This window comes from Canis lupus, chromosome 8 (genome assembly GCF_048164855.1).
Source record: "Canis lupus baileyi chromosome 8, mCanLup2.hap1, whole genome shotgun sequence".
Classification (NCBI taxonomy): domain Eukaryota; kingdom Metazoa; phylum Chordata; class Mammalia; order Carnivora; family Canidae; genus Canis; species Canis lupus.
The window spans coordinates 38259384-38272132 of record NC_132845.1 but is presented as its reverse complement, the minus strand read 5'-3'; the positions used below and the strand labels follow the sequence as shown (position 1 = coordinate 38272132).

Sequence of the window (12749 nt, the reverse complement as noted above, 5' to 3'; positions counted from 1 at the left end):
AAGTTATCTCAAGTTATTGACGCCTGCTCTAGTGTCATTTCTCAAAAATGATATCTAGAGTCACAGACATCTTCCTCGTAAGATGCATCAGAGGGGCACCTGGGTGGCTCAGTGGGTTGAGTGTCTAGCTCTTGGTTTCAGCTCAGGCCATGATCTCAGGGTCGTGGAATCGAGCCCCACATCAGGCTCTGTGCTCAGCCCAGAGTTGGCTTGAGAATCTTCCATCTTCCTCCACCCACCCCAGCCCCTGCGCATGCATGCTTACGCTCTCTCGTGCACTCTCTCAAGTAAATAAAACCTTAAAAAAAATGCATCATATAAATCAGACTTCATCTATCACCAGTGTTGATAAAACCAGACGCGGGGAAAGAACTAGGTGTGTGGACACATAAGTGTTCTTTTCTTTTTTTTTAAGATTTTATTTATTCATGAGAGAGGCAGAGACACAGGCAGAGGTAGAAGTAGGCTCCCTGTGCAGAGCCCGATGCGGGACTCGATCCCTGGACCAAAGGCAGGTGCTCAACTGCTGAGCCACCCAGGTGTCCCACATACGTGGTCTTAATTTAGTGAATGTTTACCTGCCCTGATTGTTACAAAATCAGAACAGCAAAAATATTCATGGCCCTCCATTACTTTGTTTTTTTTTTTTTTTTATTTACTTATGATAGAGAGGGGAGGGGCGCAGAGACACAGGCAGAGGGAGAAGCAGGCTCCATGCACCGGGAGCCCGACGTGGGATTCGATCCCGGGTCTCCAGGATCGCGCCCTGGGCCAAAGGCAGGCGCTAAACCGCTGCGCCACCCAGGGATCCCCCCTCCATTACTTTGGATCACTTGTTTGTAGGGGGCTCTGCAACCGCAGCAGGCAAGGTGTGGCTCCCTGCCCCACCAAGCCTGTGTCCCTGAAAGGCAGGGGGTCTTTGGAGAATCATCTTCCCTTCCAGTCCCGGAGGGATCTGGCCTATTTCAGCATTTTTCCCAGCCGAATTTGTAGCAGATGCATCAGCTGAGTTCTTGCTCCCACGTCCTCTCCTTAGCCTGTGTTCCGCTCTCCCGTCTCTGCTCCAGTGTCCTGGGGGCTCCAGGGGGACACCATAGCCCTCTGCACATGGCCCCCTTCTCCCCAGAAGACTAGGACCACTGAGTCCCTAAGCACAGGGTGCAGCGGGTCACCTCCGCAAGGAGGCTCTCCCAACGCCACCACCATAATTTATTTAAATCACTTATCTTTGGGGGGGGTCTTTGGTGCCTGCTGGATCAGCTCCATCCAGCTCCCTTGCCAGGTGAGGCCGGGAGGCCCTGCCTACAGAGGAGAGGGGTAACCCCATGTGGGCTCTTCACTCATATGTGACCATGTGACCATGGGGCCCACCTGGACACCAGACCTCCTGAGGGCCCTCCCCGTCCTCCCGAGTTGTGCATGTGGGGCACCGGGCGGGCACAGTGCAGCTGCAACACCGGGGCGCCTGCCCTGTTCCTGCACAGGCAGTGGGGCGGGCAGGAGCTTTGTCTTGGGGCAGAGACGCTTCGGCTGCTCGGTGGACGGGGAAGCCGTGACCCTGCAGGCCTGAGAAGAGGGGCCTCCAGGGCCAGTTCTGGCAGCTCTCAAGTCAGAGCTTTCCAGAAAGGGGGCCATCTCCAGGCCGGGCCCCTCGGCAGCCTGCGTGCTCTGGCGTCTGCAGCTTCATGTTGATGAAGTGCAGATGTGAGATCGTTGCCGGCAGGACGACAGGAAGGGCTGGAGCTGTGGGGGTGGCAGCTGTTCAAAACCCCATCCTGCAGTGGTGGGTGGCGGGGGCCCTTCCCTGGCCCTGGGTCTCTGGCTGCCGCTTCAGGGCAGGCTCCCCCCAGCCCCCCACCCCGGGCGAGGGGATGGCCACTGGTGGTTCAGCTCGGAGGGTGGCATGGGAGCAGTGGGGCCACTCCTGCACACCGCAGGCCCAGGGACACACAGGGAAACTGAGTCAGGGAAGGCTCTGGGATGGGCTGCTGAGTTTCTCTGCTTATTCCAGTTTTCCACTTGAAACGCATGCAGATATCAGCCGTCTGTTTTCTGGACTGTGCAGAGGGTGGGGAGAGGGTGTGGAGGCCTCGTCCATGCCCCCACGTGGGTCCTGGGGCAGGGGGCATCTTACGGTTCCCAGGCAGAACCATCTGGAAAGGGAGAAGGGAGGGGCTTGTCCCGGCAGTGCCTGCTCTGCAGCACTTGCCCGCCCGCCCGCCAGGGGACTGGCAGCTGTGCATCCGTTCTGTGAGCGAAGAGCCACCTCCTGAGTCCAACTGTGACCAGGGCACCCTGCTGCCCCCACTTCCCCCACCAGAAGCTTGCTGCTGGGGAGGGAATTGAGGGCAGAGAAGGTGATTCTTGCCCAAAGCCTTGGCCGACAAGGGCAAAGCCAGCCACACAGGTTTCGTGGGGCTTCTGCTCTCAGCCGCTGCCACCGCCTGAATTCCCGAGTGAGTGCCGGGGAAGGAGGCTGGTACCGGGTAAAGTGCCCACGGGGCTGAGGGGGGCCCTGTGCTAGGTCACCAGGGGCATTGCCACCCAACGGTGCACGGGGTCCCCTCACCGACTGTCTTTGCCAAAGCCCACCGGTCTGCCCCGCACTTTCCTGCCATCCCTCCTATAAGCAGTGAATTAAAGTTCTAGCAGGACCCAAAGGAACCTACCACCGTGTACGTGCGCTCACAAGGAAGGGTGCCTAGATGCGCACTTGGACCACAGGCGCGCCTGCGAGTGCTCCGGGCCGACTCCTGGGGCTGTCTTCACCTGGCTCCCATGTGTCAGGAAACCTGAGAGGTCTGTCCTGCCCCAAAACCTGTCCTGGCCCTTCCTTGGCCATCAGGCTCGTCAAGGCTGCTGGGAGCCCAGGGAGCATCAGACCCCGCCGCCCGTTGTCTTGACTGCGTTGTGCAGAGTCCACACTTATATTTAGAGAGCATCGGGTCTGAGCACAGGGTCTGCAACCCCAGGACCCCTGAATTTTGTGGAGCGTGGTTTCCCAAGGGGTAGCGGCTCTGCAGCAGAGGTTTCGAGACTCACAGGAGACTGTGACCTTCAGGGAGGTTGCGAGCCCCCCCATCCATGTTGGCAGCAGACAACTTGCTAGAAGGCTAATACCGGGGGGACGGACCTGTGTGTCCAAACCTCCCCAGTGGGGCTGCATAGAGCCCTGCGGCAGCCTGTGAGCACAAGGACAAGGATGGAGTTCTGGGCATGTGCGGGATCATCCCCAGGACCCCCACCTCTGTTCAGCCCAGGCCAGGGGCACACCAACAGACCCCATACCAGGCATCCTGTGCGGGTCCTCAGGGGCACTGGGGCTGGGGCTCCGCTGGGGTGTGAAGGCCCTACGCCCCTTCTCCCTGTGGGTCCCCTGCCGGAGGGTCCAGCAGAGGGTCCAGGCAGGTGTGGCGCAGAGGAGCATTTGCCAGCCAGACAGCCATCAAAGCAGGGAGGCAAGTGGTATGTGGGCGGCCTGAGAGGGTCCATCCCCATCAGCTGCAGGGGACCCACAGGTGGCCCTCGGCCAAGGGGGGAGTGGGAATCTGGTTTGCCATGTTGCTGTGCCAGTGACGCCCATCTGGCACATGTCTCAGGGAAGCCAGGAGTGCAAGGGCTGTGAGCTCACAGAGCTGCCGTGTCCCTGACACAGTGAGGCTGTCTGGGAGAACATGGCGCGCATGTGCGTGAAGACCCAGCGGCTAGACGTTGCCAAGGTGTGCCTGGGGAACATGGGCCATGCGCGTGGAGCCCGAGCGCTGCGGGAGGCCGAGCAGGAGCCGGAGTTGGAGGCCAGAGTGGCCATGCTGGCCATTCAGCTGGGCATGCTGGTGAGTCGGGAGCCGCCCTGGAGTGGGCAGGCCGGCAGACGGCGGAGGGAAGGGCTGGCCGGCCAGTGCTTGTCTGGGCCATTCGGTAGCAGAGCAGAGAAACCCCCCTCAAGCTAGCTTGAGCCAAAAGGCAGAGCGAGCCCACTGCGGCGCCAGGGGGCCCTCTCTCCTCTACCCGAGTCCTCCCCATCTCTTGCACATGCATGGAGCTCCTGACTCGTGCACCCAGGGAGTGGGTGGGATGGGGGCAGACCCCCTGTAAGAAAGGGGACAGGCAGGCACCCACCCATGTCAGCTCCTGCACACCAGGCCTTGCAGCAGGGGGGTCTCCTTGCCAGCATGGAGGGGTGGCCCCCCCAGCCTTCCTGGCTGACACATCAGTCAGTGTTGCCTTTTCACCGTGGGACAGTGCCACGTTGGCGTGTGGCGTCCCTGCTCACAGAGGAGCACGGGCAGCTCTCCTGGAGCGCAAGTGCTGATGCGGGCTCTCCCATCTCCAGGAGGACGCTGAGCAGCTGTACAGGAAGTGCGGGCGCTACGATCTCCTGAACAAGTTGTACCAGGCCTCTGACCAGTGGCAGAAGGCTGTGGAAGTCGCAGAGCTCCATGATCGCATTCATCTGCGCACCACCTACTACAACTACGCCCGGCACCTGGAGGCGAGCGCCGACCGCGGCCTGGCCCTCAGCTAGTAAGCGTGGAGCCCCTTTTGGACTAGGGCACGGGCTCAGGACAGGTGGCGGCCTTCCGGGCCTGCAGGTGACCTTGAGCCCAGTCTCCTCAGGAGAATGTCAGACACAGCCCCCCTCCCAGCCATTTCCAGGTTGCAGGTCTCTGGGGAAGCTGGCTGTGCCACCGCAGTGCCGTGAGCAGCTGGGCACTGCCACAAGTGCTGAGAGCATAGGGAGGAGCAGCTGTTTCTTTCCTCTTGCAGCTATGAGAAGTCCGACACCCACCGCTTTGAGGTCCCCAGGATGCTCTCAGAGGACCTGCAGTCTCTGGAGCTCTATATCAATAAGATGAAGGACAAGTGAGTGTCACCACTGGACCTCAGATGGCCAGTGGATGGACGGTGGGTTTGCTGTGGTGCCCGGGGACCTCCTTCTGTTGCTTCCCATGGGAGCAGGTGAGGCACAGATCTCCCTTGGAGCTGGTCCCCAGCCTGCTGGGGTGGGGCCTTTCCTGTAGACCCCAGGACCTCGCTCCTGGCCCTGTTACCCAGCTAGCACACTCTCTCCTGGCAGCTGGCCGCATGAAGGCACTATGAGGGTGGTGCTGGGGACCCAGGGCTCCTTTCCACGGGGCACAGGGCCTGAGTGGGGCGTGCGGGCTTCTCCCAGGACCCTGTGGAGGTGGTGGGCCCAGTACCTGGAGAGCCAGGCTGAGATGGACGCTGCGCTGCACTACTACGAGCTGGCACAGGACTACTTCTCCCTGGTCCGCATCTACTGCTTCCAGGGCAACATTCAGAAGGTAGGAGCATCCCGGGGCCCCGCTGGGTGTGGGGAGGCGGAGACACAGCCCCAGGGCTCCCTGCTGTCTTTCTAGGCTGCTGAGATAGCCAACGAGAGCGGAAACTGGGCCGCATCCTATCACCTGGCCCGTCAGTACGAGAGCCAGGAGGAGGTGAGGCAGGCCGTGCACTTCTACACGCGGGCGCAAGCCTTCAACAACGCCATCCGCCTGTGCAAGGTAGGCGGGGCGGCGGTGTGTGGCCTCTGCTGGTCAATGTGGGGCAGGTGGGGAAAGGGGCCCCTGCTGTTGTCCACATTCTGACAAGAGCATTTCAAACAAGAAGAGAACCATATGGTGAGCGCCATGTCCGCCCCCCCACCGCTGAGGGCCTGTTTCCACCACGCCCCTCCTCCCACTGGTCTCAGTCCCCCTGGGTGTTTGCCAAAGAGCAGAGTTCTCCCTGAGAAGCCCTGTAGCCGCCGCGGCTCTCCAGCCAGCACTCAGAGTGGCTCCTTTCTCATGGCCTGTAAAGAGCAGGAAGGACCTTCTGCATACGTCAAAGTGTTCCAACCCAGAGCTCGGAAAGCCCTCATGTCACACGCTTCCTGTAATGTTCCGCTAACACAATAAGAAGGAAGCTCCCCAAAATTCTGGTACACAGACCGCGTGAGACATTCTGATACTGGTTAGAAACCATAGTCATGGGGGCATGTGAATGGCCCAGTGGGTGAAGCATCTGCCTTCGGCTCACCTCATGACCCCAGGATCGAGCCCCACATCAGGCTCCCTGCTCAGTGGGGAGCCTGCTTCTCCCTCTCCCGCTGCCCCTCCCCACTTCTCTCTCACTCACTCTCAAGTAAATAAAATCTGAAAGAAGAAAGAAAGAAAGGAAGGAAGGAAGGAAGGAAGGAAGGAAGGAAGGAAGGAAGGGAGGGAGGAAGAAAGAAAAGAAAAGAAAGAAAAGAAAAGAAAAGAAAAGAAAAGAAAAGAAAAGAAAAAAAAGAAAAGAAACCTTAGTCACATGGACCAGCGGTGTGCCAGGGTGGAGGCAGTGGGCTCCCCCAGGGCACCCAAAGCAGACCTGTACAGGAAGCCCTGGGCATCCCGTCCCCCACAGGAGAATGGCCTGGACGACCAGCTCATGAACCTGGCTCTGCTGAGCTCCCCTGAGGATATGACCGAGGCGGCGCTCTACTACGAAGACAAGGGCGAGCACATGGACAGGGCGGTCATGCTGTACCACAAGGTGAGCCGGGGGCCACTCGGGTCTTCGCGGGACCTGGGGCTTGGGCAGCTGCTCAGAGTACCCGCCATCCGCAGGCCGGCCACTTCTCCAAGGCCCTGGAGCTGGCCTTCGCCACCCAGCAGTTCGTGGCTCTGCAGCTCATAGCAGAGGACCTGGACGAGAGGTCGGACCCCACCCTCCTGGCCCGCTGTTCGGATTTCTTCATCGAGCACAGCCAGTACGAGAAGGCGGTGGAGCTGCTGCTGGCTGCAAAGAAGGTACGGTTGGCAGCACCCGCTTGGCACCCACTCGGGCCCCGAAGCCAGGGGGACGCCTTTTCCAAAGACAGTGCATGTGGCTTCACCATCTCTCATGGTTGCGACTTCACAAGAAGCCTGTGGCTCCCACTTGCCCTGGTGAAGGAGCGCTAGGGACAGGCTCGCCTTGTACGGCCGGTCCAGGTGTGCGCTCACTGCCCATTTCATGAGTGTCTTCACACCAGGACCAGGGAGGCAAACTCACCTTTTCTGTATATGTGGTAAAGTACACACTCTGAAATGTGAGAATGCAGCTTAGTGTTGTCAAGTATGTTCACGCTGTGGTGAGAGCCATCTCTAGGCACCTCCTTTATCTTGTACCACAAGCACTGTCCCTGTCAACCAGCTCCCCAGCCCCTGGCACCCTCCACCTGCCTTCTGTGTCTATGAATTGGACGACTCCAAGGACTGTATATAAGTGGAGTCATACAGGATTTGTCCTTCTGGGTCCCTCTTGTTTACCTGAATGTCCTGTCGTCAGGGTTCATCCATGTGGTAGCAGGTGTCAGGATGTCCTTCCACGGCCGTGGGCAGCCTCCACCTCTTGGCTCCTGTGAACCACGCTTCTGTGAACACAAGCGTACACATCTCTCTTCAGAACACTGTTTTCCATTCTTCCGGGTGTTTACCCAGAACCAGAATTGCCACATCGTCTGGTAACTCGGTTCTAGTTGTTCGAGGGACCCCCAGACGTCCTTCCACCCAGCTGCCCCGGCGTATATCCCAACCCTAGCTGCACCCCCTGATGCCACCACATCCTCACCGGCACTTTCTTCTAGCGTTCAAAAGAGGCTGTCCTCATGTGTGGCCCTGACATTGTTTAAGTAGATAGATTCTCCCGATAGGCACTGAGGGAAGACATAGGAGATTGTTAATCATGCAAAATTAGCCTGTCCAAATTGTAAGGTCTTTCTCCTGAAGCCAGAATTATGTTTACAGTTTAGTGCCTCACTGTTGAGCAACACAGAATTCTTGATCACGTCTTCCAGAAAGACCTGAAAGATACATGTGTCTACCCTCCCTAAGGCAGCCTCAGACCTAATCTGACCCCAGGAGAAATACCACAGGGCTTTCTCTAACCAGATAAGTGGATTCTATAGTTTTGCAGTGAAAACCAGATAAGCCACAACAGCCAGGAAGAATCTGGAAGATTAACAGGACATGATTAAGCCCCCAGATTGTAACATACATGACAGGTAGAACGATTGGTATGTGATCAGGCCTACGGGTGAGTGGGAAAATCTTAGAAAATTCAGACATAGAGCCACTTACACATGCACGTCGAGTATGTGCAGGGGAGCGTTTCGCAGCAACGGGCAGGGGGTGACCCGTCCAGTAAAGGGACTTGATGCGACCGGGCAGCCGCTTGGGAAAACACAAAGGTAAACCCCACTTATCTCCTGCATCCCAGTAAATTCCAGCTGGGTCTGAGACTTAAGTGTGTCAGCAAAACAGCAGCTGTTCCACCAGAAGCCACGGATGTCTTATACGATCTCAAAAGAGGAAAGGTGTCTTCTAAATATGATTCAAAAGCTAAACCCCCAGGGGAAGGACTGATCCATCCGGCCAAATGTAAATCTGAAAATAGCACCTAGGAAAAGCACCATAAAAAAGTTAAAGTTGGGGATCCCTGGGTGGCGCAGCAGTTTGGCTCCTGCCTTTGGCCCAGGGTGCGATCCTGGAGACCCAGGATCGAATCCCACGTCGGGCTCCCGGTGCATGGAGCCTGCTTCTCCCTCTGCCTGTGTCTCTGCCTCTCTCTCTCTCTGTGACTATCATAAATAAATAAAAATTAAAAAAAAAAAAAAGTTAAAGTTGGGGATCCCTGGGTGGCGCAGCAGTTTAGCACCTGCCTTTGGCCCAGGGTGCGATCCTGGAGACCTGGGATCGAATCCCACGTCGGGCTCCCGGTGCGTGGAGCCTGCTTCTCCCTCTGCCTATGTCTCTGCCTCTCTCTCTCTCTCTCTCGCTGTGCGCCTATCATAAATAAATAAAATAAAAATTTTTTTAAAAAGTTAAAGTTAGGGATCCCTGGGTGGCTCAGCAGTTTAGCGCCTGCCTTTGGCTCAGGACATGATCCGGGAGTCCAGGAATCGAGTCCCGCATCGGGTTCCCTGCATGGAGCCTGCTTCTCCCTCTGCCTGTGTCTCTGCCTCTCTCTCTCTCTTTCCCTGTGTCTCTCATGAATAAATAAAATCTTTATTTAAAAAAGGTTAAAGTTAAATAATAAAATGGGGGAAAAAGGTATCCTACCTCCGTCCCAAATTCTAATTTTCCTAACATATATGGTGTTCCTATGAACCAGTAAGAAATTTGCCAACAACTCAAAAGAAAAGGACAAAGAATATGGACAATTTATTTTAAGAAGAAAATGTGGGCGGTTCCAGAACATCAGATACTTAGCCTCATCCGTAGTAAGAGAACTACAGATCAAAACTCACAGAGGAAAAAAAAAAAAAACAAAACAAAACTCACAGAGGTCCTATTTGCCCTAAATTAGGCCAATAAAGGTGAAAAGCTTGGCAGACCTGCCAGCCTGTTGTGGGAGCAGACTCTACAGGCAGTGCCTGTCTCCATAGAACTTAGACATCCCTCCACTTGGCGCGTCCCATCCTTGGGATCCGTCTTCTGCACATTTGCATGCGTGGGGTGACACACACTCGATGGCTGGACCAGCTCTCTGCTGCGGGCAGGACCACTGGGGATGTCCCTGCTCTCGCTGTGGCGGAGCACCAAGCAGCCTCTTACATACGGAGATGGGATTGCCTCCAGGATATACGTGTTGTTTTGTTTTTTTTTTTTGTCCAATACATGTTATTTAGTGGAGGGCATAAAATTTCTCTTACATTTTTAAGAAGATTAATCAAAACCCTTAGCCTAAAAAATAGAAAAGCAGTGTAGGAGAAAATTGGTTTCTGGTTTCTTTTCCTCCCACAACCAACACACTATTATTTTGAGCTCCACGTTCCCCTCATTGCATCTCAGGGTGTTAAGAGTGTGAATCACATGGCTGAGTGTCGGCCTGTGCCCGGTGAGCGCATCCCATCCTTGCCCTTTCACGTGCACGGCGGGCCGCAGGCAGGGGCTGCCACTGGGCTGAGGGCCTGGCCTCCCCTGCCACCCGGCGGTAACCGCCCCTTGCCGGCTTCTGTGGCGCCCTGCAGTATCACGAAGCCCTGCGGCTTTGCCTGGAGCAGAACATGACCATCACCGAGGAGATGGCCGAAAAGATGACCGTGTCCAAGGACTCCAAGGACCTGTCTGAAGAGTCCCGGCGCCAGCTGCTGGAGCAGATTGCGAACTGCTGCATGCGCCAAGGCAACTACCACCTGGCGACCAAGAAGTACACGCAGGCAGGGAACAAGCTGAAGGTGAGCGCTGGCCCGGGCGGCCCGTCACGTCAACCAGCGTGTGGCTTCCACCGCCAGTTGGGAGCGGTGTCCCCACGGTTGGGTTTCCATCTGACCTGAGTGCAGCTCTTGGGCATGAGTTTCCCCAGCCAGGGCTTCCCAGGACACGGTGCACGGAGGAGCCCTGAGCTCCCTCTTGTAAAATCCTGTGTGATCCTTGGGGGAGGGCTGGGGGACCTTCACCACAGGCTCTGAGCCCAGCCCCCTCTTCCTCTTCCTCATCTAGGCCATGAGAGCACTGCTGAAGTCTGGGGACACGGAGAAAATCGTGTTCTTTGCAGGCGTCTCGAGGCAAAAGGAAATCTACATCATGGCTGCCAACTACCTGCAGTCCCTGGACTGGCAGAAGGAGCCGGAGATCATGAAGAACATCATCAGCTTCTACACCAAGGGGCGCGCCCTAGACCTTCTGGCCGGCTTCTACGATGCCTGTGCCCAGGTACAGAGCCTCCTCCCAGAGCCAGGACCCCCGGGAGGGTTGTGGAGCCCTGTGGGCCCTGACCGGCCTTCTCCATGTAGGTGGAGATCGATGAGTACCAGAACTACGACAAAGCCCACGGGGCGCTGACCGAGGCCCACAAGTGCCTCTCCAAGGCCAAGGCTCAGAGCCCCCTGGATCAGGAGACCAAGCTGGCCCAGCTGCAGAGCAAGATGACGCTGGTGAAGAGGTTCATCCAGGCCCGAAGGTGTGTTCACAGCAGAGCGAGGAAGCGGGGATACAGAGTGGGCTACACCTCGGGCCCCGTGGAGCCCCCAGACCCCTCCGCCTGCCGGGGACCAGACTGGTTTCACTTCTAGTGAGCGTTTCCGCAGAGGAGCCCCGTGGACCCTAAGTAGGACACACGGACATGATGTTGCCTCCTTTGTGCTGAGCTCCTCCTGGGGAATCCCCCAAACCTGGGCACACTGCCAGGAAGACCGTTCCAGAAAGCGAAGTCTGGGGTGGGAGCGGTGAGGCAGATGCAGGTCAAGAGAGTGGATGTCTGAGGGGAGCCCGGGACCTGCTCAGGTGTGAGCGGGACTCCAGCTCAGTGGTTTCAAGCAGGTGGGCCACTATGCCACCTGGGGCCACAGGAAGGAGGAGGCTGGGGGCAGCACGGTGTTGCTATTTCAGGAGAGACCATGCATCTAAATTTGGACATGAGGCCAGTTTTTATCTATTGGCAACTCATTCAGCTTTTCCAATAGCCCGCTGTGTGGGCAGCAGAGCTCAGCTTCTGCCTAAACCAATGAAAGCATTTTCCTTATCTGGGAACAAGCTTTTGGAAGAAAAGATCCAAAACTATATTGAACTCTGTTGTATAAAGTGGGGCTCCCTGCTTGGAGGTTTAAGTCCTGGAAAATCTGCTGAGCTGGGCTGCAGGAGGGCTGGCGGGGGAGGGGGCCGATGGGCGGCAAGGACTGTTCACCCTGTGCCTGACCACCTCGGGCAGGGTGCCCCATGTCCCCCCTGCCTCACAGTGTCCCCCACCAGACTGGTAACCAGGCGGGGCCTGGGGTGACAAGCTGAGTCTAGCGCGGTACAAGGACTATGATTTATTAGTAAGTTTTTATTAAATGAATCAGTGAGTTTATGAATGAACTCATTAATGAATTCATTGCATTCTCGGGAATTGACTTTACAAAAGTTTGGTCCCGCCAACCCGAGCTGCTCATTTGGGCCACAAGGCCACTCTGAGCCTTGATGCACAGCAGTGTTCTGGGTTTGGGCTTCACCGACTCTGCTCTCGGCAGGATGTACCCCGAGGACCCCAAGGAGGCGGTGAAGCAGTGTGAGCTGCTCCTGGAGGAGCCAGAGCTGGAAGGCACCATCCGCATGGGGGACGTCTATGGCTTCCTGGTGCAGCACTACCTGCAGGGGGAGGAGTTCCACATGGTGAGGCTGCAGCCTCTGGCTGCCTGAGGGCTTCAGGGTGCTCCAGGGTGACTGTGGGAAGGCTGCACCCACGGCCGTCCCCACTCTCTGAGCCCAAGGGAGCTGGGAGCTCTTGGTGAGGAGGCGCTTCTCCTGTTCCTGTTGGACTTTGAAATCATTTCAAACTGAGAAGTTTCAAGAATAATAGAACCCAGATATACCCTTTACTAGATTCGGCACTTTTTAACATTTTGCCACACTTATTCTATATGTATGCTTTCATATTTCTATTTTATATATAAAATGGGTATTTTTTCTGAGCGATATGTGAGTTGCAGCCATCTTGCCTTCCCCCTTAGTTCACTAACACTTGGTTGGACACCCAGGGCTGGGACAGCGGGGTCATACGGCTAGTGTGTTTCACGTTTTCTGAAACTGACAGACTTTTCTCTAGTTTCTCTCTTGTAGAGTCTCCTTCGTTGTTGGTGTCAAGGTTATTATAGCCTTATGGTGTGTGCTTGGGAGCGTGCCTGCCTCCTGTATTCTCTGAGTTTAGCTAAGATTGTTCTTATTTCTTTCTTCAGTTTTTTTTTGTTTTTTTTTTATATTTATTTATTTATTTATGATAGTCACAGAGAGAGAGAGAGAGGCAGA

At 56.3% G+C, this 12749-nt stretch overlaps 1 protein-coding gene and 1 pseudogene across 6 annotated transcripts in view; one reads left to right on the top strand and one right to left on the bottom strand.

Annotated features, from left to right (window-relative positions):
• The window catches only part of IFT140 (intraflagellar transport 140), an 80372-nt gene that overhangs the window by 62926 nt on the left and 4697 nt on the right, over nucleotides 1-12749 (top strand). For all 6 annotated transcript variants that reach the window (XM_072835220.1, XM_072835217.1, XM_072835218.1 and 3 more), the window contains 11 exons: nucleotides 3656-3833; nucleotides 4334-4524; nucleotides 4768-4863; nucleotides 5174-5306; nucleotides 5382-5525; nucleotides 6406-6534; nucleotides 6609-6791; nucleotides 9995-10201; nucleotides 10467-10679; nucleotides 10760-10926; nucleotides 11975-12116. In XM_072835220.1, the coding sequence (XP_072691321.1) occupies nucleotides 3656-3833; nucleotides 4334-4524; nucleotides 4768-4863; nucleotides 5174-5306; nucleotides 5382-5525; nucleotides 6406-6534; nucleotides 6609-6791; nucleotides 9995-10201; nucleotides 10467-10679; nucleotides 10760-10926; nucleotides 11975-12116 (1783 nt within the window). The remainder of the gene's footprint in view (nucleotides 1-3655; nucleotides 3834-4333; nucleotides 4525-4767; nucleotides 4864-5173; nucleotides 5307-5381; nucleotides 5526-6405; nucleotides 6535-6608; nucleotides 6792-9994; nucleotides 10202-10466; nucleotides 10680-10759; nucleotides 10927-11974; nucleotides 12117-12749) is intronic.
• LOC140639230 (small nucleolar RNA SNORA72) lies at nucleotides 515-622 on the bottom strand (annotated as a pseudogene).